At 38.6% G+C, this 24,153-nt stretch overlaps 1 protein-coding gene across 4 annotated transcripts in view; it reads right to left on the reverse strand.

The window, feature by feature from the left end:
• Positions 1-6,069: 6,069 nt before the first annotated feature.
• Positions 6,070-24,153, reverse strand: part of ATXN7L1 (ataxin 7 like 1) — a 110,786-nt gene continuing 92,702 nt past the window's right edge. For 3 of the 4 annotated variants that reach the window (XM_036400800.1, XM_054514870.1, XM_036400803.2), the window contains 5 exons: positions 21,772-21,964; positions 19,320-19,441; positions 15,793-16,744; positions 11,893-11,967; positions 6,070-8,723 (listed from right to left, as the gene is read on the reverse strand). In XM_036400800.1, the coding sequence (XP_036256693.1) occupies positions 8,682-8,723; positions 11,893-11,967; positions 15,793-16,744; positions 19,320-19,441; positions 21,772-21,964 (1,384 nt within the window). In that variant the 3' untranslated portion in view covers positions 6,070-8,681. Of the gene's footprint in view, positions 9,176-11,892; positions 11,968-15,792; positions 16,745-19,319; positions 19,442-21,771; positions 21,965-24,153 lie in introns of all 4 variants that reach the window. The other variant, XM_036400801.2, reaches the window with a different exon arrangement.

Consider the following 24,153-nt stretch of genomic DNA (forward strand, 5'->3'; position numbering starts at 1 on the left):
CTCTTATGACAGTTGCCAGGCAGTGATGGAAACCTCCTTCTCCTGAGTAAAACATTCCATAGTTACTCAAGCCATTCCTGCATTTGTCTTTCTATGCCTTTCTGCAGAGTTTGCAAAGCATTAGCAAAATTTTTTTCCTAAAAAAGAGCCCGTAGGAGAAAGTGTAGATTGAAATGTGGAGAAGTACAAGCAGGAGAAGGGCTGGTCAGGAGAGGAGAAATAAAGATGTGAAAATACATTCTTGAAGGTGAGAACCTAAGGATAGGAAGACTGACAGGAAAAGAAGGAGCAAGTGAAATACTGCTAGGTAGGTAGGTAGGTAGGTTAGTGTTTGGGTCAAGGAAACCAGCATCTGGCAAAGGATGTTTCTCCTTTAGTAATCAACAAAGATAAACAGTAGGAAATACATGTTAAGGCTAAAATTTTAAGAATAAGCACAGGAATTATGGATTTGTGTCTCATTGAGGAATGGTTAAAAAAAATCACTAAATAGAGCAAATCCCAATTTGATTTACAACTAGAAATGTATTTTTTAAAATTCTATTTCACTATTAAGGAAGCACAATTTATTTACTTGAAAAAATATTCTGATGATGAATCATGTATTTATTATTTACATAATAAGTTATTATCCTCAGTTCATATAATGATAGTACCAGCTACATATATGGATCCTAAAAGTATGATATTTCAGGATAATTTGCAAGGAGCTCCCATGAGCTATTGTAAGGGAAACTGAACTTCTGGTGGCTGAGAAAAACAGGATTTGACAAACACCTGGAAGTATTCTGGTTCCATTTTAGAGATGCTGCTAAATAAGTTTTAATAAAGAACCAAAGGACCAAATTATTTTCATCTGTTTAAAGCATCCTGGTCGTATAAATTAGATTTCTTTAAAAGGCTTAAGACCTGTTGTGATAGAAGCTGAGCCTTCTACAGAATATCACTTGTACTTTAAGCCTTTTATCTAATTTAATAGGGCTAAATAGACTACAATGAACCTTTAAGAGTTGTAATGAAGGAAAACAGGGGCTGCAGGTCAGATATGCAGCTGGTTCCAGAACAACCATTTGTCCTGCAGGGGGAAACAGGCAGATGGACGTGCTCTTTCAAATGGGAGTGCCAGAGGACTGAATTCTTGGGGTATGGGAAAAGACAGGAGCAATACAGGCTGGGAAGGATCCCTAGATGTGCCACAGGCTTCCTGTGCACACAGCTGCTGAGAGCAGCTCCTTGAAGGCTTTGCTTCCCTCTGCTGCTCCCTGGCATGAGCTTTGGGATGCACTCAGCTATTGAGCAAAGGGTGAGCTGTAGGGATTGGTGCTGCCATTGCTGTGGCTGCTTTGGCAGAGCTCCACTGCAGCTTCCCTCTGGGTGCCCCCAAGGACTTCCAAAATACAGGTGAGTTCCTCATCAGGGGATTTTATATTGTACATTTACAGAGGAAAGTGCTCAACTACAGAAATATTGAGCTTCTGAGTATTGATTATCGCAGCAGCCAGAACCACATTTTTGTTGTTTTTACTGTACAGAACAGCAGAATTATTAGGTTGAAATTGTCCTCTGGAGATCATGTGGTCAACTCCCTTTCCTCTTCAAACAGGGCTAATTTCAAAGACTGGCTCAGGTTGTTCAAAGCCTGTTAAGTTTTTACTGTCTCCAGAATGGAGACTCCCCAGCATCATTTGCTCTGTGTTCCAGTGCTCAGCTGCACAGGAATGGTACCAGCCTGTATCCTTGAACCAAGCCCAGCTTTTCCCACAGAGATGCAGGATAAGCAGTCCTTCACTCAGGTGTCCTGGGGATAGCACCTCACTGCCCAAACTATGCCCAAAGCTCCAAGCACAGACCTCTCCAGTTAAAAACTGAAGCAAAAGTAGCAATGAGTGTACCTCTGTCACCTCCCTGTCCTCACATGTACTGGGGCCCACATTTTACTTACTTTTCCTTCCATGTTAATGTACTGGAAGTGTCCTTCACATCCCTCTTTAATTCCAACTGCAGCTGAGCTTTGGCTTTCCTGTTCCTATTTCAGCATGCCTGGGCAGTGTTTACTCCTCTAGGGTAGTCCATCCCTGCTTCCACAGTCTGTGTCCTTGCCTTCTGCCTCTGACTTTGTCAGGAGCTCTCCATTCAGCCATGCTGGCCTTCTCCCATGTCTGCCCAGCTTCCTGCAGATCAGGATGGACTCTTCCTGTGCTGCAGCTAGCTCTCCTGGGCCCTTTAGGTCAGTCTCCTGCAGGATTCTGCCAACAAAATGCCTGCAGGAAACAAAGTCTGCTCTCCTAAATCCCAGGACTGCAGTTCAACTGTTTATCTTCCTCACTTCCCTCAGAACTGTAAGCTTTGCTACATTGCAGTCACTGCTGCCAAGGCTGCCAGCAGTGTCAGTGCTCCCAGCAGCCCTTCCTTATGTGTGAGCAGCATGTCTAGCATAGCCCCACTCGGCTTGTTGAGCCCTTCTGTCAAAAAACTGTCCTTGATGTACTGCAGAAGTAGCTGGATCACCACTTGTGCCATCCCAGTCCTCTCCACAAGAACAAGAGCCCACAGTCATCAGTCTAAGCTGTGAATGTTGGCTTTTTTTCCCTTTCTCCCAGTCAGCTGCAAAATAGAGGTGAAACCTGCCATCAGAAATCGTGTACTGGGGAAAATAAATCAGGAATTACAAAAATACTTCTTGTTTCTGAGTGAAGGAGAAGAATAAGTCACAACATGCCTAGATTGATATCAGAAGACTTTACTGTAACAGAACTGTCCACTTCTCAGTGGGCTGAAAAGCCACGAAACTGATTTCCTGGAACTATGGTTGGACTCCTGCTGAAGGCAAAGGGGAAAAAAGAAGTTACTTGAGCAGGAGCCTGCTTTCTTTGAGATACACAGTATATTTTCCTGTGTAAGTATGGCTCTGAGCCCATGGCTCTTCAAAGCACAGAAACTTTTATTCCAGCAGGATCTGTAGAATGAGCTCACACTACACAGGGTGGGAGAGATCAAGGTCCAGCTCCATCGCCTCAGTGTCTCTGACACCCCATAGTTCAAATAGACATTTTGAGCAACAAAAAGCTGGGCATGCAGTTAGGAAGCAGAAGTATGGATTGTGCATCTCCAAAGGTTTGTGTTTCTGAAGAGTAACCCCTGTCTTTTCCTGTACTTGATTGCAAATCCACACATCTGCTGTAACTGTAGTGACGTCAGTCAGTACTTTGTAAAAGCAGAGTTACCAGGAAGAGCACTTCTTGGTGTTACAAACACAAATCCTAAAGAAAAGTAACATGGAAGGAGTAGCTCAAGGCAAGATTTTAAAAACAACAAAACCCCCAAATGCCCAAGAAACCACACCACAAAACCCCCCAGCTGATTATGGATCAAAATAAGAGAAAACTAAAGAAAAAGAAAGGCAAATAATTGCAATTTAAGACTGGAGTTGACCAGAGGGGAAGGCTGTTGAGAACACCTTAGAACTAAGGCAAGATATATATATATAGAGATACATTTATAGAGATAGATAGATAGATAGATAGATAGATAGATAGATAGATAGATAGATAGATAGATAGATAGATAGATAGATAGATAGATATAGATAGATAGATAGATAGATAGATAGATAGATAGATAGATAGATAGATAGATAGATTCTGAAGCTGTGGTGGAAAAGGCAAAGAGGTTGAGCCTGTGTGGTCATTTCCCAGTAGTGACGTATCTCACTCACCTGTGCCACAGTGCTCCAAATCAGCACTAAGGAAGTTTCCCACTGGGAAGGGATGATGGTTTCTCTTCCACAGTGATGTCTCCTCCATCACAGTTTCATCTGCTGCCTCAGTGGGGCCAGGCTGGAAACGAGCTGACACAGACAGGGGGCTCCCAGGGCTGCACTTGTGTTCATCAGGCCATTCTTTGTACTTACACCAAAAGGCCTTCACACCTGTGGGTTCTGCACTTTGAACACCATAAACATCCTTGTGGTGTCACATCAACCATGTTAGCAACTGCTCCAAGTTAATCAAAGCCAGACTGAATGTCAGAGTTCAATATGGCACATTTGGGAAATGGGCAAAGGGCACAGCTGAAGGTAGTGCCCCATATCAAATCCCTACTGGTGTCCTTACCCTCAAATCAAGTTCTCCTGGAACCTGATTATTGTTGCTGGCAAACTTCTCCTAAAGCTTCTCTTCTCCTTTCTGTAGGGACAACAGATCACAGACTAGAGCTAAATATTTTTGGGTCAGCCATAAACAACAATACCCACACAGAAAAGAATCCAGCTTGTGTCATTTGTAGTGCTTTAGAAAATGAGAACAAGAGCTCAGCACCGCCTGCCATGGATCCTCCAGGCAAAGGGCAGACTGGCACATGCTGCTCAATGATCAGCTTTAGCTTTCTTCTACTTAGAGAATTTAAAAGAATGTCTTTTAAAAGAGATCTGCATTTGCTTTGAACAGTTGCTTTCAGGAAGTATTCAAAGAGCAAAACAGCACAGAAAGATTTGAATGAAATAAACATTCTTGTGTTCTGAAGTCTGAATGTGTTGTATGACTCTCCTCCAAATATTTCTGGAATCAGTATTTGGCATTTTTTCCAATTGTGAATCCTGACAGATTTGGAAGAATAAAACCGATCCTGGTTGCAATGACTTCCTTCTAAAATAAATAGTTCCATGGTAAAAACAGAAGCATAAAAATGAGAGTGCAATGAATAAAGAAGTTACAGTGTGATTTGCTTCTCTCTAAAATGGGTGGTATTTAGAGCATGTTAGAGAACACTAACAGGAGAGGAGTGCTACAAGCAGAACACTTGTGCATAACCAAAAAAAGGAGGGGAAACCCAGCTCCAAATATGAGAACAGCTTATAGATAATTCAACACACCAAAAGAGCTAAAAAACTAGTGATTCATTTTTGGGAAGTGAGTGGTCTTCAGCCTTTGCTGGCCATAGGCAGTGATGGCAAGCAGTTAATATATCAGCCATATTCTGTTTTCTTGGCTGTAGTTTTAATTTCTAATGGCTGCTAGAAATAGCAAAGCATCCTATAAACACAGAGTTATCTTTAGCCATACATGGAGACCACTTTTATCAGATGAAACTTCAGCATCTACTTCTATTTAATGATATTATTTTTTTCTGTACTGAAAAAGATAAACTAAAGATTTAAAAAAAAAAAAAGCTTTCAAAATACAAGTATCTCAGTATCTCAGATCAAGGCATTAACTGGACAGTAAAGAGGAAATTCAGGATTAGCTTTTGTGACAGGAATCAGAAAGTGCAAGACATTATAAAAAAAGCTGTTTACCTAGAAGGTAAAATTTCCCTCTTTCAATTCCCTTTTCCTGCAAGGCAGCCCAGCTTCCTATCTCCTCTGCAGTTCTGAGTGTGTGCACACAAAATGCAGTTTGCAATCCAAATTGCTTGCTTTTAAAAAAGATACTGTAATTGTGAGCATCTTCCCTCCAGTATCTCCAAGACAGTTTCCAGCTACTTCATGAAAGGAGCATGAAAATGTCCATCTTCCCCAGATATGCAGAAGAGGGTGGCTGCAAGAGAAAAAACTGCAATCCTCTCTGCAGAGCTGTCGAGCCAATGAACAATTTAAGTCTCATTTGATCTGTAATTGGAACAGGCTTTGCACAGAACAAGAATCTTAACGCCTAGATAAGAGCTGTGGGTTTAGTATTAATGATGATAAAAAGACTGGTTATAAATTTGTACTGCCCATTGAAGTGAGAATTCCTAAATCTAGCAGCTGTAACAAAGTTAATTCTTACACTGATAAGGAATGAGAAAATGCATTCAGCTAAGCAAAGGAATTTAAAAATGGTTTATCAGTGCAAAAAACCTCAGTAGCTGATCGCTGCACGTGTCTTGACATGTAAATACAGAAATATTTTAGACATGAATGCCAAAAATAATCCCAGGGCAATTCAGCCCTGTACAGAAAGCTGGACAGATCTTTTGAACTACCGTGGAATTCTCAGTGCAGGGCATCTGCAAAGTGTATTTCAGCCTCTGGGAAAAGAAAGCAACACACACCATTTTTGCTTTGCAAAGGAAATAATGACAAACCCCATCTGTTTCTTACAAACATATAAATTATTTTATTTACAAAGCCATGTTACAAAAAAAAATAATAATAAAGCAAAAAACAAAAAATACAATCGCTCACTAGAGAATATCTCCAGGCCCGGTGTTGAACCATGGCAGTATCAATCAGATACATGTTTGTTCTGGTTTTCCTTTTTTAAACTGTAAGCCATAGAATTTACTATTTACACCTACTTTAGACATTTATTCTGCTTACAATTATCACAAGCATGGAATGAATTCTATTTGATACTGCTAATACATAAAGGTGCAGGACAAAGAATGAAAATACTTAGTGTTACAAAATATGGATTGTAGAAAAGAAATTGGCTGTACAAGTATGGCATTTTTTTTTTTTCTTAGAATGATTGGACATGCTTTCTTCAAAAGTCTTCTGGAAAAGGTTCTAAAATCTGTAGTAGGAAAGCACAATATAGCAGGTGCAAATTCATTTCTGTGCAACAACAGTTATTTAATATATCCCATGACTGACCAGCTATGCAAAACCCACAGAGTTTTGTTAAAGTGCCATGGGTCAACAGCATAACAAAATATAAGGTGTAAATAGAAAAATTTCTTTTTTTCTTCTTTTTTTTTAAAACAATAGTTCACTGAGAATCAGCAATAATAGAATATGCTGTATAAACTATTCTCTACAAAGGTCGATCAGCACTATTTACAATTGTTACATCGATACAAAAGAAGGCATACAAGTTATCCAAGTCGCTTTTTATGGCTGACGGGCCTATGCATTGCGTATGTGGAACAACCAAAGCTTCTGAGCCTCTATTGCTGGAAACAAATCACAAGGTTTTCAGGCAAATGGGGAAGAAAAAGAACTACAGGTGAATGCTACACTAAGAATGCATTATAGGCTGGTCCAGTTTGTATCCACTTTTTTTTCCAAAAGTTTACTTCCATTTCATTTTGCAGGCTAAAATTTCTGATACATTTAATGAAATAATGATTCTTTGATGATGAAAGAACACCATGGGATTTTACTTCGTGCTTAACTTTCCTGAAATGCTGTCAGGTGTAAGCCAGTTGAAAATAAAATTTAAGCAGCATTCAAAGGACAGGCTCCATAATTCAGCTTTCCAATTAAAAGATGCATGGAAACAGCTAAAGCTTCCTAAAACTACAAAATTGCTCCTTCAGTCACTGATTAGCATTATTTCTCAGAAGCAACCACTGAATCTCACAACCACTGTTTTCCCTCAACAAATAGAAATAGCAGTTCATTGATTACAGAGGATGACTTTGTTACTGAGATTTTTAAAATCCTGCAGTTTTATAACTCAAAATAAATTAAAAAAAAAATCAACATAGTACTGCTCCTAAAACTGAACAAGACAAAAATTGTGCAAAAATAACAAAGATATGTACACATTTTTCAGTCTGAAGAAATGTACAATAAAAACATAATTCAAAGAACATTTTAAAAATATAAACATTGCTTAAACTTTCCTAAGTTTCATACTGTTTCTGAAACTATACCGGTCAGTTAGCTCTGAAGTATAGCAAAACATAAATTATTACAAAATTAACACTATAAAAATTTATTTTAAGAATATTTCTAAACTTTTTTTCAAAGGGTCTAGCCTTGTTTATAATTGCTTAAACATTTTTAGTCTTAAAATTTGCCTTAACCCTTCTTTTTTTAAAAAAGAAAGTAGTAATAATCTCCCTATTTGCAGTCTCTCGCCTTTCCCCAAGATGTAAATAAACCAGCATATAAGTGCACTTTTAACACTGTAGAAATAAAAGTTAACTCCTCTGTACTATTGTTCCAGTACCTAGTATTGGCTTCCTGATTATAAAATCTATATTTTATTAAAAAATTATTCAGTAATCCTATAAGAAACACTGTCAGTGCAATTCTATTAATGCAAGCCAATCTGCTCAACTCCTGTCCTCGCAAACCCAAACTGCTCACTGAAGTTATCAAGTGCTGTGTTCTTAAGGGTCTGAAATCCCCCAAGATATGGGGATTGTACACATTGGGCCCTGATAACAGTAATTACAGTTTGGTGCAAAATTCTGCTATGCATTGATTGAAGTATAGATTCCTTAAGAGCCTGATTCTGGAAGAGGCTGAACACTCAGAGTTCCCACTGAAATTATTAAATGCTGTAGGTACAGAGCACCAATCAGGATTAGTCCCTAAAGTTGCAGTGCCCCAGCTGTTTGCAAATTACTAAGAAATGCACTCAATTTTTATCCATAGGACAAGCTTAAATACAGAATTACTGTAATTTTTATTTAATGAAAAAAATTTGGAGATCCTTTAAATAAATTCAAATCATGGTCTGGATTTTTTTTTTGGAATGTCCATTGTGTTCTGGTTAGGAAACAAAGGGAGCATTGCAACGCTAACAGCTTTAAAAGGCATGAAACATAACCAAGCAGAACGCACAGATCAGTGGCAAATACAAGTGGAAAAACTAAACAAATCACTATTACAGTTTTCTGTAAATTTAATTCTCATTAAAACCACAAATTCATAAAAGATTAAATCCATCTGCAGGACATAGAAAAGAAAAACCCTGTGGAGTAGGGCTGCTGAGAGCTAGAGATTATAGGCTGGTTCCTTTTCCTTGTTATGGAAGAGTCCTTATTCTACCAGTCCGGTTTGATGTCTTCTAAAAGAGAAACCAGAGCCAGGTTCAAAATCACACAATGTCTTTTGGTATAAAACACTTCAATAATGTCTGTGGCTGACAGTACTCAAAGCAGGAATTTATTTCAAGTCCCTGAACTAAATTTCCTCCCTGTTTACTGATTTCATTAGACCTTTAAGAAAAGGAACTGCTTTGAATAAACGGCATATTTCCTTTTGGGACGGTCTGATCTTAGTAAGCTTTGGTGAATTTCATGTTCATTAACTTGGTTATCATTACAAATAAAGAGCAGCAATTAGACGACAACTCTGAAGAATCTTTTCCTCTACACAGCATGTTTTCATGCACAAGGAATCCTCACACAGCATACACGTTGTCACCTTCCCTTAATAAAATGATCTAGTTATTCAGTATTTAAAAACCACCGCATACTGAGGTCTTGAAGTGTTAACACTTTCAGGCACCTAAAAGCACTATGAAGACAAAAAGACTTGATTAGTTAAAAACCTAGAACAAGAATAAAATCTGGAGAAAACAAACTTTTAATACATACAGGCACAAATAATTTGACTGTAAAACTATCATTCCATTAATTTCTGTTAAAGATCAAGTAGTTTTTGTAGGGAAAAGTAGTATTTCTTTTACTAAAGCAACAATAATAGTTGGAAAAACAGGCATGTTTTTATGTATACAATCCCTAATCCAGCTCTGAAAGAGGGGCAGCAATACTGATATTCAACATTAATTGAGAAGAACCTGTTTGAATTCAGCCTGATGGAGTTTAATGCAATGGGATGGAACTGACAGGCCCCCAACAATTCTCATCATCCACCAGTCCCACGGGAGAACCTGAGTGAACTTCAACACATGGAGCAAATGGTCAAAAGCAGCTACTCCTGTGACATCAGAACAACTACAGGCCACCTTCAGCTCACAATTCAGTCATAAGAAACACTCAGTTATGGGTGGCAGGTGACTTTCACAGCACTGCCATGTGTGTCTCACTGTGACTGGCTGCTTTGGGAAGCCACTGGAAGCTCTCCCGCTGGACTGCACCTGGGCAGTCACAGGCACAAACGAGACTGGGGTGTGGGTTGGGTTTCCAGCCCAACACAATTTTGCAAAAGCCACATTCTCACCCAGCCACTCAGCCCTGTGGTGAGTTATGGACCCTTCTCCCTTCTCTTGAGAACAACAATCCTCTCCCTTCTGAGCCAGCAGACAGCTCCGCCAGGTTGCCTGGCCAGGGAACAGAGCAGAGGCAGCTCAGAGGAACTGCTCCATATGCACATTTAGCTCAGCAGCTGCAACTCTGCTTCCAAATGCATTGTTACAAGTCTGTTGTTGTGATGTATTCATGAAAACTTGCCAGATTTTTCCAACCATAGGCCCTGGTGTATAGCAGAGATTGTCTCTGCCTACAGACCTTACTTCACTTGGACTCCCTGATCATCATGGTTATAGTTACACTAACATTCCAAACAAGAGAGCTCAGCTTCCACAGTAATACCTTTACTGACACAGCATCTACTTGTAGATCCACTTATTGTTACCTAATTATTAACACCTTTATAATGAAATATTACAGCATAGTTTAAGGCAGAAATTTTATTTAGGGACTATTCAATTGCTAGATTGGAGATAGAAGCTGCCAACAAAGCAGCTCAGATTTGACAGTGACAAGCATTTATTAAATAGGGAATCATTATTCATGGTTCCAAATACTAAAATCCTGTGTAAGTTAAAAAAAAAAAAGTTTAATAAAACTTAGTATCACCTTGATTTTTTTGTATTTATACTTTGAGCTCCACATTCAACTACCAAACTGACAAACATATTTTTAAAAAGAAAGAGTTTGTGGGGCTTAAAACAAGCAAACACTTATATTTTTATAAAGCTATGAAAACAGGCAGCTGAAAAGTTCTGCAATAATCTCAGTTTACATAGAGCTGACACCAAATTAATGTTTTGTACTCTGAGGTTTTCCCCATGGGATCTAGGCAACAGATCCCAACAAGTTCTGCTCCTTGGGTAGTGTCTATGTTATACTAACACAGGAGCAAGATGTTAAAACAAAAACAGTTTTGCACTTCAGAACAGTTTGTCACTGGCAGTTGGATGACAGTGTCACACAGGAATGCCACTCCTTAGAAGTATGAAGAAACTTTCCACTTTTTTCCCTTCACAGTAGTTCTTCCGTATGTATTTGCATTCAGCAGTGAGAGAAAAAAAATAATTTACTGTTTGGCAGTTCATCTCAAGATATGAGCGATTCAGAGTATTTTGAATGGGCATGAAGTGTGGGTGTGGGTTATCATTATTATTCTTTTCCTGTGTCTACACAGCAGAAACTAACAGCACAGCCATTTGGAATAACTACTCATGCATAATTTAGCCAGAATACATAACAGAATTCTAAGACACTAGCTGTACAGAAAAACCTCTGGATTACTTGTGACTATACCTTGCTGAGGTGGGAAACCTTTTCACACTAAAGAATTTGATATTATATTCTTGATAAAGTACTCAACTTGGAGAATCAAATAGTAGGGACCATATTAAAATAAACCAGGGTAGCAGTCCTCCAGACAGATGAGGGCTGGACCAAAAAAGCCGAGTTACAGCATTTATTATCATTATCTAACTCAGAGCCTGTTTAAGAAGAACTCCCATTACACATGGGTTAGTTATGCTTTCAGATTAGTTTCTCTGAATCGTCAAGTACCTCATCTTCTCTGTCCTGTTTCTGCTCTCCCTTTGCTGCTTCACTTCTGGCCTATTTTTAAATGCTGTCCCTCCTGTGCCAGTCTGGGGACTGTGCTGTGCCATCTTGCTCAGCAGGAGAAGTGGGATAGAAAAAACAGCAGAGATCTGCTGCTGCTGAGCCTCTATCACCAAAGCAACAGCCAGTGAGCAGCACATGAGCCAACCTGAGCTGTAATACAGGTGGTGAAAAACAACTAAAAAAAGGGTAATTCATAATTCTTGGAAGGGAAAATAGCTGGAAAAAAATTATATGAGAGGAGAAATCTAGTATTAGCTCACCAAAAGGCAGCTTCTATAAAGAACTGGATTCATAAAGAAATTGTATTTGAAGGTTTTATAGCATAAAATTTGAAGGTTTTATAGCATAAAATGTTTCAAAACTGCTTACAGACTACTTAAGTACACTTTTTTAAAAGCAACTTACTTGTCTGTTGTGTACTGGGTTTGATGTACTCGAAGGACTGGATTGTGACAAAGCTACACTGCTATTTTTTCCAATCTGAAAAACATTAATTGAGCAGTATTGAGAGGCATATTTATCAGTTGAATTCAGATGCTGGTGATGGCCTTCCCTTCCCTGTGTAACGTGGTACTAATCGTGTTGCATTTGGAACACAGGTATTTTGCTATTGCAAAAGATACACTTCAGATAGAATCATCATTATCTCTCAGAGCCTGTATAATTTAATAGTCTTAAAAGGCACATAAATACTGTTACAGGTCAGAAAATAACATAGAAAACACTAGCTGAAGGAATATAAACTGTAACCCCCCACCTCTCTAGACTGAAATACTGGTTTCTCTAGTTACTGGAGTCACTCAGGGCAGCTGCTCCAAGTCATGGGATCCTCCCCAGGAGACCTTCCCCACTCCTGGGGAGCTCAAACCAAGTGGCCAAGCACCAAAGCATGCCCTAAATTATTCCATTTTTCCCATATATCATTACTCAATAAAGCAAATATTAATCACAAAAAGGAAACTCCAGAGGTTCAAATTTGCATTTGCATCCATTTACTGCATCAGAGAATTTCTTTGGGAATGAGTGTAAACTGTAGTACACATACATACATACATTTTAAAAGTACTTTGTTATAATGCTGCAAATATTCCATCAGCTTGTTTCAATGTTTGTGAGTTCACAGCACTCTGCAAGAGCAGCCTGATATAGGTTTTTGTACAATGACCTGTAAACATGGTGTAGATATTTCTGTTGTGATACAAGAAGGGACACAGCTGTTGAGTCACAGGAGCAGTTCCTCAGGGGTTACAAAACTGATAAAATTTAACCATGGACACCTGTCTGTAAATGGCAGATGACTGCAGTGTGAATAGTTGTTTACAAAGTCACTGACTTCAAGTAACATCATTTTAATCCTTTGATGGAGAGGTAGCAAGGACCTGTCTCCTAAACACTGAGAAATGCAGCAGCCAGTTTCTTACTGACTTGTTGGGGCTGTGGCATGGGCTGGCAAGGCCTGCACAAGAGCAGCTTTCTCCTTCCCCTCTGCAGCATGGTTTGTTATTCTGCCATTTCAGGTTCAGAGTGAAAGGTAGCTTCTCTCCTCCTCTCCAGACCTGCCCTTTCTCACACAGAGATAGCTTGAAACAGTGTTCTCTGTTCACACTCTGTCCAGAATAAACGTTTAAAGTTTTTATTTACAGCTACTTTTGAAGGTGCTCCCATGGTGCATGAAGATCAAAAGGATGGGTCTTTGCCTGTCCTGCTCCCTTCAGCTTATTTTGCCTGTCTCAGCTGTTCTCTAGAGGATAACATTCTTCAGCTACAAATCTTGACTGAAGATACACAACCTTTTATCTTTCCTGGTCATTCAGAACACTGGGACACATCTGCAAATCTTTCTTCTCTGCATACACCATAACAGCATTCATAAACCCCTCCATAATAAATACATGTCCTCCTTTTAAATGGAGAAATAGCCACACAGGCTGAACAGGTACAGCACTCTGAAAAGAAAGAAAGTTTCCCAGATGTCTTGGGTCTTTAATGATGGGAAGCATAATTTCAAAAGTATAAGTGGGAGGCCAAGACTCAATTTTTTTTTTTTTTTGCCAGTGTCCTTTAAAAAGAAAGTGTACTTCAAAACTTAATGATTAACATTTCCAGTTACCATCTATCCAGTCTAGAGTTGAATTAAATAAGAAAATATACCTGAGCCTATCAACTGTTGCTGTGTTTTTAATGTCTTCAATTTCCCCTATTACATGAAGGAACAGGAGCAAGATTTTAAGCCACATCATTTTTTTTGGGTGGGATTTTTAATGTAATTGTATTTCTAGAACACATCAAGTCAAACAGCACAGCTTAAAAGGGAATTTAAGTATTGTATTCTCCAGAGCTTCAATATACACATGTAGAGTATGTAATATTTGACCCGTATGCTTAAATGGGTTCAAATTCAATTTATTTTGTATTGCATAGAGTATCTTGTCACAAAGACAATTAGCTGCCAGCTAGATTTCTGAAATACAATTAACTCCATTTTACCTCCTATTTTTGAGGAGGTAACATGTTTTAATAGCTGTATCATATTAAATATAATGTTTTAACATGTTTAAATATCTGTATATTGTAACACTCATTACAAATATTTAAGCTCTTACTTAAGAAAAAAATACTAGCCAGAATTACATTTTCACAAATATTCAGCAAAGACCTCTGATTGATTTCTTGTGGTTTATTTACTTCTATTGCTGTGCAACATGATGAAATACATCCCAAATTGAAACAGGAATGACACACAGGAACAGATTTGATCCCGAGGGAGCTCAGGATTTGAACTCAGAATCTCTGTAAGATTTCCTCACCCTGTGCTAGCTACAGGCACGGTCTGTGTCCTGGGAAAAGATGATACAATTCATTTCCTATTACCCATGTTTGCACCAAAGCACCAATTTGTACTTACTTTTTCTTTCCATTTGACACCTTAAACCTCGGGGCAATTTAATCTTTTTGGGGACACATGTTTCAAAATTCAGACTGAGTAACAGAAGGAAGAATTTACAGCTGACTTCAGTTACTTGAAGATCAGTTCTGATTGCAGGACACATTTAAGAGGCTTACAATAGAAAGACAATGCCACTTCCCATTTTAAAAAGCCAAACAAGTAATCTCTGTTGCACCTCTGCTGGAAGTAGGAAAGAGAAAATATACCTCTAGGCCATTCTTTGAGACATTCATTCTGCCTCCTACAGCAGCTTTAGTATTCATTTATTCCCTTTCTCCTCTCCCATTTCTGCCACATTACTTATGGATTGCTTTGCCCTTACCATCTTCTTTTCAAAATTCCACTTTTTTTTTTAATGTGCAATATCCTTAGGAAATGAGAGTTTCAGAAACAAAAAAAAACTCAAACCAGACCAAAATTTCCTAAGCTACCTTCTCAGGTTTCTCTGAGGTATCCTATTTTCTATGGCCTTGTCTTCCAGATGCCAGGGCCAAGCATTGTTTTGTGTGCACTGCACAGCACTGGACACAGTAGCAGAATGAAAGAGTAGATCATTATAAAGATCATATTGGCAGCTTTCCCAGCAGATCTTACTTCACATACACTTTTGTTCTTGTATAGCACCACTGAAAGAGGAGCCAAAGCTCTGCTGCTATCAATGAAGGAAGCATGTGTAACCTTATCTGCTGCACTGACTTCAATATTCTGTGAACACAGGTACACTGAAAAAGTAACCAAATATCCTCTAAAGGTCATCCAGTTAAGAACTTAATTTCTTAATTTTTCCAGTTTCAAACAGGGAACACCTCAGACTCTCTCCAGGAGAAAGGTAGATGTGTTTTACAGAAGAGATATGAAGAGACTAGCATAGCATCAGGAAATTAACCAGCAACAAGTTTGGGAAAAGAAATAAACAGAAGTTCTGACTCTCATCTTCCTGTTTTCAATAACACAATTTATTTCAGAGAGATGAGAATTAAGAAAATTTTTTTTTTCTAAAAATTTTTTATCAATTCTGGCCATTCATTTTTACTTTCAGAGATACAAATAAGTACTTTAATAATTGAATAAAAAAATCTCATAAAAATATTTTGAGAAAGTATTTATATATATACATATATATATATACATACACATATGTATGTATGTATGTATATATAAATTTTTTTTAACTCTCAAAACATCTTTCTATGACTGGTACAAACCAAATACAAATATGTTTCTGTATTAACCTAGAAAGTAAGTTGTGTGATGAAAACCCATCTGAAGCAAATGTGGTATTTTCTTTTCAGAATCGATGAAATATTTCAAGGAAGTCAGACATGATCTGCAAAGAAATAACTGGAAGAGTCCCTTACCTGCCGAGAGATGGAGCTGCTTGTAGGATCTGGCACCGCAGAAATAAGGTTGGCAGTGCTCTTTCTATGAACACTATTCATACCAGGCATTTTAGTGATTTTACAGGCTTTGCTACTAGAACTAGAGTTTTTACGTTTTTTTCCTTCTGATTTGTCAAAAGAAAGGGGTAGAGAAGACACTGCATTATGTGCTCCCAGGGAGTGGTCCCCTGAGTGGTGCACCAGAGAAGATACAGACAGATTAGAAGTGTCAATACTGCTCACTACCATGCTCATGTGTTTCACTGAGTCTGTTGAACTACTTGACAGTGAAGTCCGTCCTGAGGGCTCCGATTTGGCACTGAGTGGGCTTGTTCCATTATTGGTATTGTGCACAGACACACTGTTATAGGAGGATGTCGCCTGATAGGAGTTCAACGTTGAACTGGGGTTCAGGACACAGTTCTTTTTGTGGGACCCTGAAAATGAAGATGAGGAAGATGTCTGCAAAGATAATGAGGATGAGGACGACGACGAAGACGACGACTGCGGCTTTTTCTTTTTGTTACTTGAAGACTCATCACTCCGAGATGACAGGTCTTTCACTTTTGAGGATTTGCTGGTTTTTGTTTTGGATGGCTTGTGGGATGGGGAAGGGATGACTGCTGGCACTGGTGACACAGCTGATGGTGCCTTAAAAGTTGAGTCCATGATACTTAGGCTTGCAGCCACATGAGGAAAAGCTGTGGTGTGTGACATAATGGAATTCGTCTCTGCCGTTGTCACAAAGGCTGCATTTGATAACATGGCTGATGTCATTATGTAGGAAGAAGTGATCCTTGAACTGATAGGTGTTGAAGGAATATACACTGCACTGGGGTTGCTGAAGGGCTGTAAGACTGATGCTGGAAAAGGAGTGGAGACATGTGCTGCTGGAGAAGGCATGGGACTGTCTGCTGCAGGAGGGATTTTCCTAAACAGAAAAGGAAAAAAAAAGGAGATACATAAAAAATTCCATCCAAAAAAAGCAGATAGGAAATAATTTCCATTAACTTATTCAAAAAGGCAAACCTAGTTCATTATAATTTTGATTCCTAATCTATTCTATTAATCACATACAGCAATTAAGTGCACAGTATTACAATTTAAACACAGCATTACAAATTTCATTTCCTTTTTCCTTCTCTTATTTTACCAAACAGTTAAAAAAATGCAAATAAAATGCCTGACAGTGGCACCTATACATATTCTAGTCACTAGGTTTCATTAATTACGTATCTTTTGCTTCAAATTTCAGATTGTGGAACAGTTCCAATATCAACCTAAACTCATAGGTTAGATTTCATTCAGGTAGTAAATGAGCCAGTCTGGGGGGCTGTGAAGCACTTAATCATTGAGCACAAAGAGGAAAGATCACCCCTTTCCAAATGCAGTGCTATTCCCAACAGCTCACTTGAGAGCTGGTTAGGTGGGATTAAACAGGCAAATTATTGATTAATTTTCACTAATATTGAAAAATTGACAAAATATTAAACAGAGCTTGATAAGCTTTATAAACAGCTGAATATTCTTTTGAGAAGAAAGTACAATAGTATTACCTGTGAAATCAGTAGGATGTATTCAAATTCCTTTCCATTCAGCCATCACCTATTATTTTATCTAATGTGGTGTTACTGAAGAACCAGACCTTCATAATGTCTCTTGGAAAACTATTATGTGATCTTTTCCCATTATTTAGACTTATATTTAATTCACAGTTTAATCCTATTTCTCTTTTCTAAGAAGCTGTACAGTCCCATAACTCTGCCCTTGTTATCCTCACTAGTGACACCTTTCCCATTTTTAAAGGCTTACTCTTGCCCTCACAGAAGTACAATAAAACAGCAGCCCTGAGTGTGCTGTCTTATCATAAATCAAATCCCAATTACAAGTGCTCTCTCCAGGTATTCCTCCTCTGGAGACTGTTGGACAGAACACAGTTTATGGCACAGTTCCATAAGGGATTACATAGGTCCATGCTGTCAGAAGTGAGGAAGTCCTACTGCCTGCCACTTGCAATGCAAACACAGCTGCTTATCAGAGATGTCCTTCAGGTTCCTTTTAAAGAAGGGCCAACAATTCCTACCCACATTTGCAAAGTACTTTGAGAAGTAGAGATAAAAGTACTTTGTTAATGTTAGTTCTGAGAACATGGCCCTGCACCCCTGCACCTCTGGCCACAGCTGCAGAGCTATGGAACAGCAGCCTCACATCCAGCTCTGCCTGGGGAGCACAGGGAAAGGTCAGCCCAGAGGAAGGTTGAGGACAGCAGAGGAATACTGGGGTAAAGCACTGTCAGCTTCCTGTGTTACACAGACAAGTGAGTATGGCTGGAGCTCATTGAAGTATTAGAGATTACATAAATAGCTAAAATTTGGGAAAACTTTTAAAATCAGATTTAGTGGGAGCAGGATAAGGCCTGTTTACTTCTGGTTTCAAATAACTACTAGAGAGGTTTTTTTTTCTGTACTAGTTTGTACTAGTGGTGGTATATGTTTTTTCAGATGCTCAAGCATCTTTTCTCCTGACAAAGCCAATAGGTAAAAAAATTTAATATTCCTATATAAGGAAACAAAAAATTTTATTTGTGGAAGGTGACAGACACTAGTTTATGAATTTACAAAACAGATTGAGCATGATCAATCTCTGAAAAGACATGAAATTGGCTCTTTTATGGCAGAACCAAGCATTTCCAAACTCCTAGCACAATGGCACCATTATCATTAAGTTACCAGGTTAGTCAGACAAGCCAAGCTGTAGTGCTTAAAAATATATATTTAAATAAAAATCAAACCTTGTTTATCTAATGGCTGGCATCCAAAGAATATAACACAGTCCTGATAATAAACAGTGACATGAAACACTGCACTTTAGCATCATTACATTGAAGAAGAATGCATATTCTGCAGCAGAATATCCCCAAAAAATCAATCCTATCTGTACATTCCATTAACTTTTAATTACTTTTTTTTTTAAAGAACATCTGTTTTAGAAGTGCAGTCTATTTCAATGGCTCTGTGTAGTAAAACCTATAGTGCTTGGAACCTGCATATGTGATAGAGAGGTGCTTCAACAATGAGTAATAATCAGAATTTTAAGATCCCAGAGGCAGCAAGGGCATTATGAATTAAAAACCTATCATAGACAGACAGATGTGCACCAAGTTCCTTATCTTACAACTCCTGTGTCTTGCACAGCAAAGCCTGAATGGGTGGTACAGGGGCATGATAAAGGCATAAAATCCTAGGCAAAAATCTTCATTCTTAGGGACTAGTAAGAGTCTTCAATCTGGCAGAAACTTACATCAGACTAGGAAATTGTTCTGTTGGACTGTATATTTCTTAACAGAGAAGATTTGTATACAGGTTACTGCTATACCTTAATAGAGGTAATTAAGAGGTAATTAATTAAGAGGTAATTTTACAAACGCTGGCCATGGAGTGCCTAATTTAGAAGTCTTGCAGAATAAAAAATGTAAATTACCCACCAAGCATAAAAATCCCACTTACTTCCACATCTGTGAGTTCAAGTGTTTTTCTACCATGGAGTTCAGTGCGAATCGAAAATGGTCCCATCTTCTGTCAAAGACATAGTACCCTCTTCCCATGAGGCGACTGCCATATGAACAGAACTGAAAGAAAAGGTATTTCAATGTTGCTTATACAAATGTATTTCTACAGCATGAAATATTTATTTACTGATCAAGGAACACCGTTGTAATTTGTATCATGCATATAAAACTTCTTTTAAAAAATGGTTTTCATGATCTACAACATAGTTTTTTTAAGAATTATCAAATATGGGCATAGTATTTCAGCTTAGTGTAAAGTATATTTCATAGTTCATTAATGAATCTGTGCCAGAGAAAGAATGTAACTGTTCAGGTACTTTCAGAGAAAAAATTCTTACTGCCTCAGAAAGACAAGTTACACTGTTCTGGGTGTCTTAAATCTCATAATTGTATGACAGCAATAAAAATATAACTGAAGAAGAAAAAAAGTGCAATGGGAACATATTTAGTATCTACTTAATAAACAAACCCCTGACATTTCAGTAAAAAAGTAAATTATCATCCGTGGCATCTGTGCTACAACAGAACATGAGATACACTCTTCACAGTGCATGAAAATCAACTGGAGGAGTAGTATTTAGAGAATTCTGCAGAGCTCAGGAGTACTTGCACCCCTTCCTCTGGAGAATTTCCTGAAAAGTCCTACTACACTCAAATGTGACAATCAGAAATCTGCTCTTGTTTCAGCTCAGTCTTACTGATCTAAATGATGCAATGACTGCTTGTAGGAGACAAACCATCCTCAAAAAACAAGACAACTCTCCATCATACAAGGGACCCAGTCACAGCAATTCTGGCTGACAGCAGAAGCACTGATGTGGTAGAAGAGCATCCATTCAAAGTAGTTGTCAGCTTAGTGGACAGCAAGGGGAGACTGCAACTGTTCATTTTAAGTCTGTTTCATAACAAGGTTAAACAGGTTAATTAAAACCACCATCTAAGTTGACAAACTAGCCTCAGCTCCCAGTGAGCTACCACTAACATCAAATACCAACAAGAGGCAATTTGAGTAGCTATTGACTTTCCCCCTGTTTAATTATTACCACCTGGCCAGTAGTAAGGAAAACAGTAGTTTTCCTTTAGTAAGGAAAACAGTCTTTTTTAATACAAAATTCAGCAATTTAGCATGATTTGGAGGTGATTTACATTATCTTTTCTCACTTCACACTGATACAGACCAAGAACTAGTTTCACTACCAGTAACTGCTTCAGCAGAGAGATGCTAAGATCTCAGAGAACAGATGAGTCAGTGGGTTTGCCTTGAAACAGAACTAGGATCCTAAACCAAAATGGCTATTGACAGCCATGCCTCACTGCTGAGGCATGCACAAGAACTGGCTGCACTTAGATTATTTTTTCAATTGTGTGGGCATTCATGCAGTGAACCTTTAGTTTTTAATTCATAGAGAAGCAGTCAGCAATACCAAAGTAGCATACAATAGTAGCAAGGAAACAGGAGGTTTCTGCATATCATAGTATTATGTGGACTACAGTAATTCACATTTTCTCTGTAAGAACCAAATACAGGATTTTGTCTGACAGTCATTTAATGTTTGGGTCATGCTTTTTTCTGGTGTCTGACAGTAACAAGTTCTCCTTTGCTCTAGGGAATACAAGCAATGCTACCAGTTATCACAATGTTTGTTTTATTCTGCATATCATATGGAAAACATGTAAGTGTATTCCTTGGCTCAATTTTTATGAGAAACAGCTTCTAAGAATTTCAAGAGTTCTCCCACTGCTTCTTGGTTTGAACAGTGTAAACAAATTCACACTGCAGAGATAATACCACAAAGCAGCTTTTACTACTTACAATGAAATTTCTCACTAACACAGGAGAAAGACAAAACCAGCTGCTCAAACACATACTTGAGCCACCACCAGAGCCTTTCCATTTTGAGATAAATGAAGCAATAGCTTCTAAGTCCACTTACACTCACTTAATTGACATTTAATTACTGCTTTAAACCAGACTACAGAAATCAATGGAGCACTGTACTAGCCTTCTGCCACCAACTGCCAGGTACAGTTTTGTAGGAACTGCAACCAAGAGAATATCTGCTCATGTCACATTTAAAGCAATGCAACTTTCCTCAGTTTAGCAGAACTACACCCAATTTGAGGTCTACTGAGAGGACAATCTAAAAATAGAAATTCTGATTTTCTGCTGCCCATCTTGTCCCACATCAATGTATCATGTGTACCGACCAGTGGTCTCCTCCTACCTTATCCCATCCTTACCCTTTTCTGTTAAATGTATTTTTTCTCTTTAGAACACTTTTCAGAATGTAAGGTCTTCATTCCTTACCTTCTTATTAAATTACTTATTTGTTCTCCTCTCCCTAATTATGCAAGAACAATGGCAAGGCATACCAGAGACTGACACATACCCCAAGAGGTCTGGGATGGTGTCCAGAAAAGTGACAGTCTAATTTCTCAGATTCTTCAGCTCCATCCGCTTCTCCTTCATCACTGGACAATCTGCTTGTGATGTCTCCTCCCATGGAAGGCAGTGGCAGTTCTGGTACGTACCCACTGTGGTTTGAAGAACTGGTGCTGTTTATGCTATTTGCAGATGAAGGTCTAGTAGGAGAATATACATTTAAATCATCAGTGCCCAAAGGCTCTATAAACATACCTGCTGGCATCAAGCATCAAAGCAAATGATGCCAGAAATGATCAATGGAAACAAGGACAGTAAAAGACACTGAACAGCTGACATTTCATCTTGTCAGAAATACACTCAGGGGTTGTGTCCTGGTTTGAAAAGGAAGTGAGGTTTTTTGGGATGCTGTGGTCAAACCAATAGGTGCTCAGATTTGGCCACTGAGGACACGGATACGCCGCTGAGAACACAGGGGTTTAAAAGCAGAGAACTCCTGGGGGAAACACAAGAGGTCTCAACAGTGTTTCCAGGAGAAGCCTATGGTACAAGAGGGACTTCTCTCTTCTTGATGAACTGAGAATTGATTATCTAAAGGGTGATGATGGACTGAGAGTTGGTGATTTGAGGGGTGGTAACTGAATTAAGAATCCAAGGTTTTGTACTACTGTGATGTATTGGAAATTTGGTGGGAGGAGGAGGAATGTTTTTGGAAGATTTCATTCTGAGTTCTGTGTGTGTTTCTTTTTATATATAGTTGTAGGTTAATAAAGTTTTTCTTCTTTATTCCTAAGTTGGAGCCTGCTTTGCTCTATTCCTGGTCACATCTCAGAGCAGACACCAGGAGAATATATTTTCATGGGGGCAGTGGCATTGCACCAGCGTCAAACCATGACAGGTTGTCACCAAGTTCATGTAAACAGCAGCACACTTCTATTGCTTGAAATTTTAAATTTGCCATGAAGTTGGATTTCAGATCTTGAGAGAGACAAAGTATATTTAAAACACAAATAAAAATCAGGTATAAAAAAATCTTTTTACACTGAACCATGACTCTGCCACTTGATTAATCCCAAGGGTCCAATTACAAAAATCCTACTAAAATCAGTGTACTAAATATAAGAGTGTTTAGCTGACCCCCTCTACAGGTAGATTAGTGAGTGCAATAACTGGGAGAGCTCCTCACAGCATGTAGGTTTTCTTTAACTTTGTCTAAAATGCAATAAAACAAAGTAGGAATGTCTTTGCACCACAGGGTATGATGGTGCCTTGCCTTTCAAAAGCAGTTTGAAAACAGATTAGATTAGAAGTGGGGGTGGAAAAGCTTCACAATTACAGTCTGTATAACCAAGTATGTATTGAGAACTCTGAGGCTGGAGGAGATGTCCACACTGGGCAAAATCTGTAGATATCTTCAGCCTCAATGAGTTCCTGGTCTCAGGACAGAGCAGCCCCTGAGCAGCAGCAGCAGCAGCAGAGCCCCAGGCTCGCTGGCCAACACAGAGAGGCCACAAACACAGAGCTTCCATGGCTGCTCTGAAACAGGCAGGACAGCCCAACAGAGGCACTGCAGCAGAAACAGAAATGCAGACTACAAACACAATGTCTGACTCCTAAAATCCTCCTCCTCCTCATCCTCCTTGAGTACTGCTACCTCTGCAGTTTCTGCAGCTGACTCTCTTGGAATTGCCATGGAAGTTTATGAAATCAAAACTCCAGTTTTTCTACTTTAACTGTAACACCTACTAAACCCCATTTCTATCTGTCTGTCTGTGCTGCTCTCTGTGTAAGGTCACTGCTTTTACAAGAATTAGGCAGAGAAGCAGCAATTCATCTGTGGGTATTCTTTCAATGTCTTTTCACTCAAACACTGCAAGGCCCATCTCTGCCACCGTAGGAATGAAACTACATTCAGGCTTGGTGGCCACACAGAAAACATTGGAAACAGCTGTCTGAGATAGCAAATACAAGAAGTATCTCTTTGATACTTCATAAGGACTATTGTAGTAGGACAGTTGCAAAATGAGCACCCAGTCCTGACCAAGGTTTTTGCAAAGAAATGAATGATGAAAAAAAATATAAAGATGAAAAAAGCCAACTAATTTAGCTCGATGCACTCCAGCCAAAATTAGTACCAAAAAGTCACACAAATAAACAAAATATACGGGAAGTTTTCCAGAGGATGATTAGAATTCAGTAGATCAAATATCTCACACTGTTTTTTGCAAAAGGATGCCTTCAGAAGTTTTCATTGTCCTTCTGAAGAATGTTTTTGTCCTTTCTAAAAATCTTCAAAACAAGGGAAGACATGCTATGGATAGTTTGATATCAATAGCTTTAAATCAACACAAAATTACACCGTAATTGGAAAAGTATTTCTGGAGAAAAA

Source organism: Molothrus ater, chromosome 5 (genome assembly GCF_012460135.2).
Source record: "Molothrus ater isolate BHLD 08-10-18 breed brown headed cowbird chromosome 5, BPBGC_Mater_1.1, whole genome shotgun sequence".
Lineage (NCBI taxonomy): Eukaryota > Metazoa > Chordata > Aves > Passeriformes > Icteridae > Molothrus > Molothrus ater.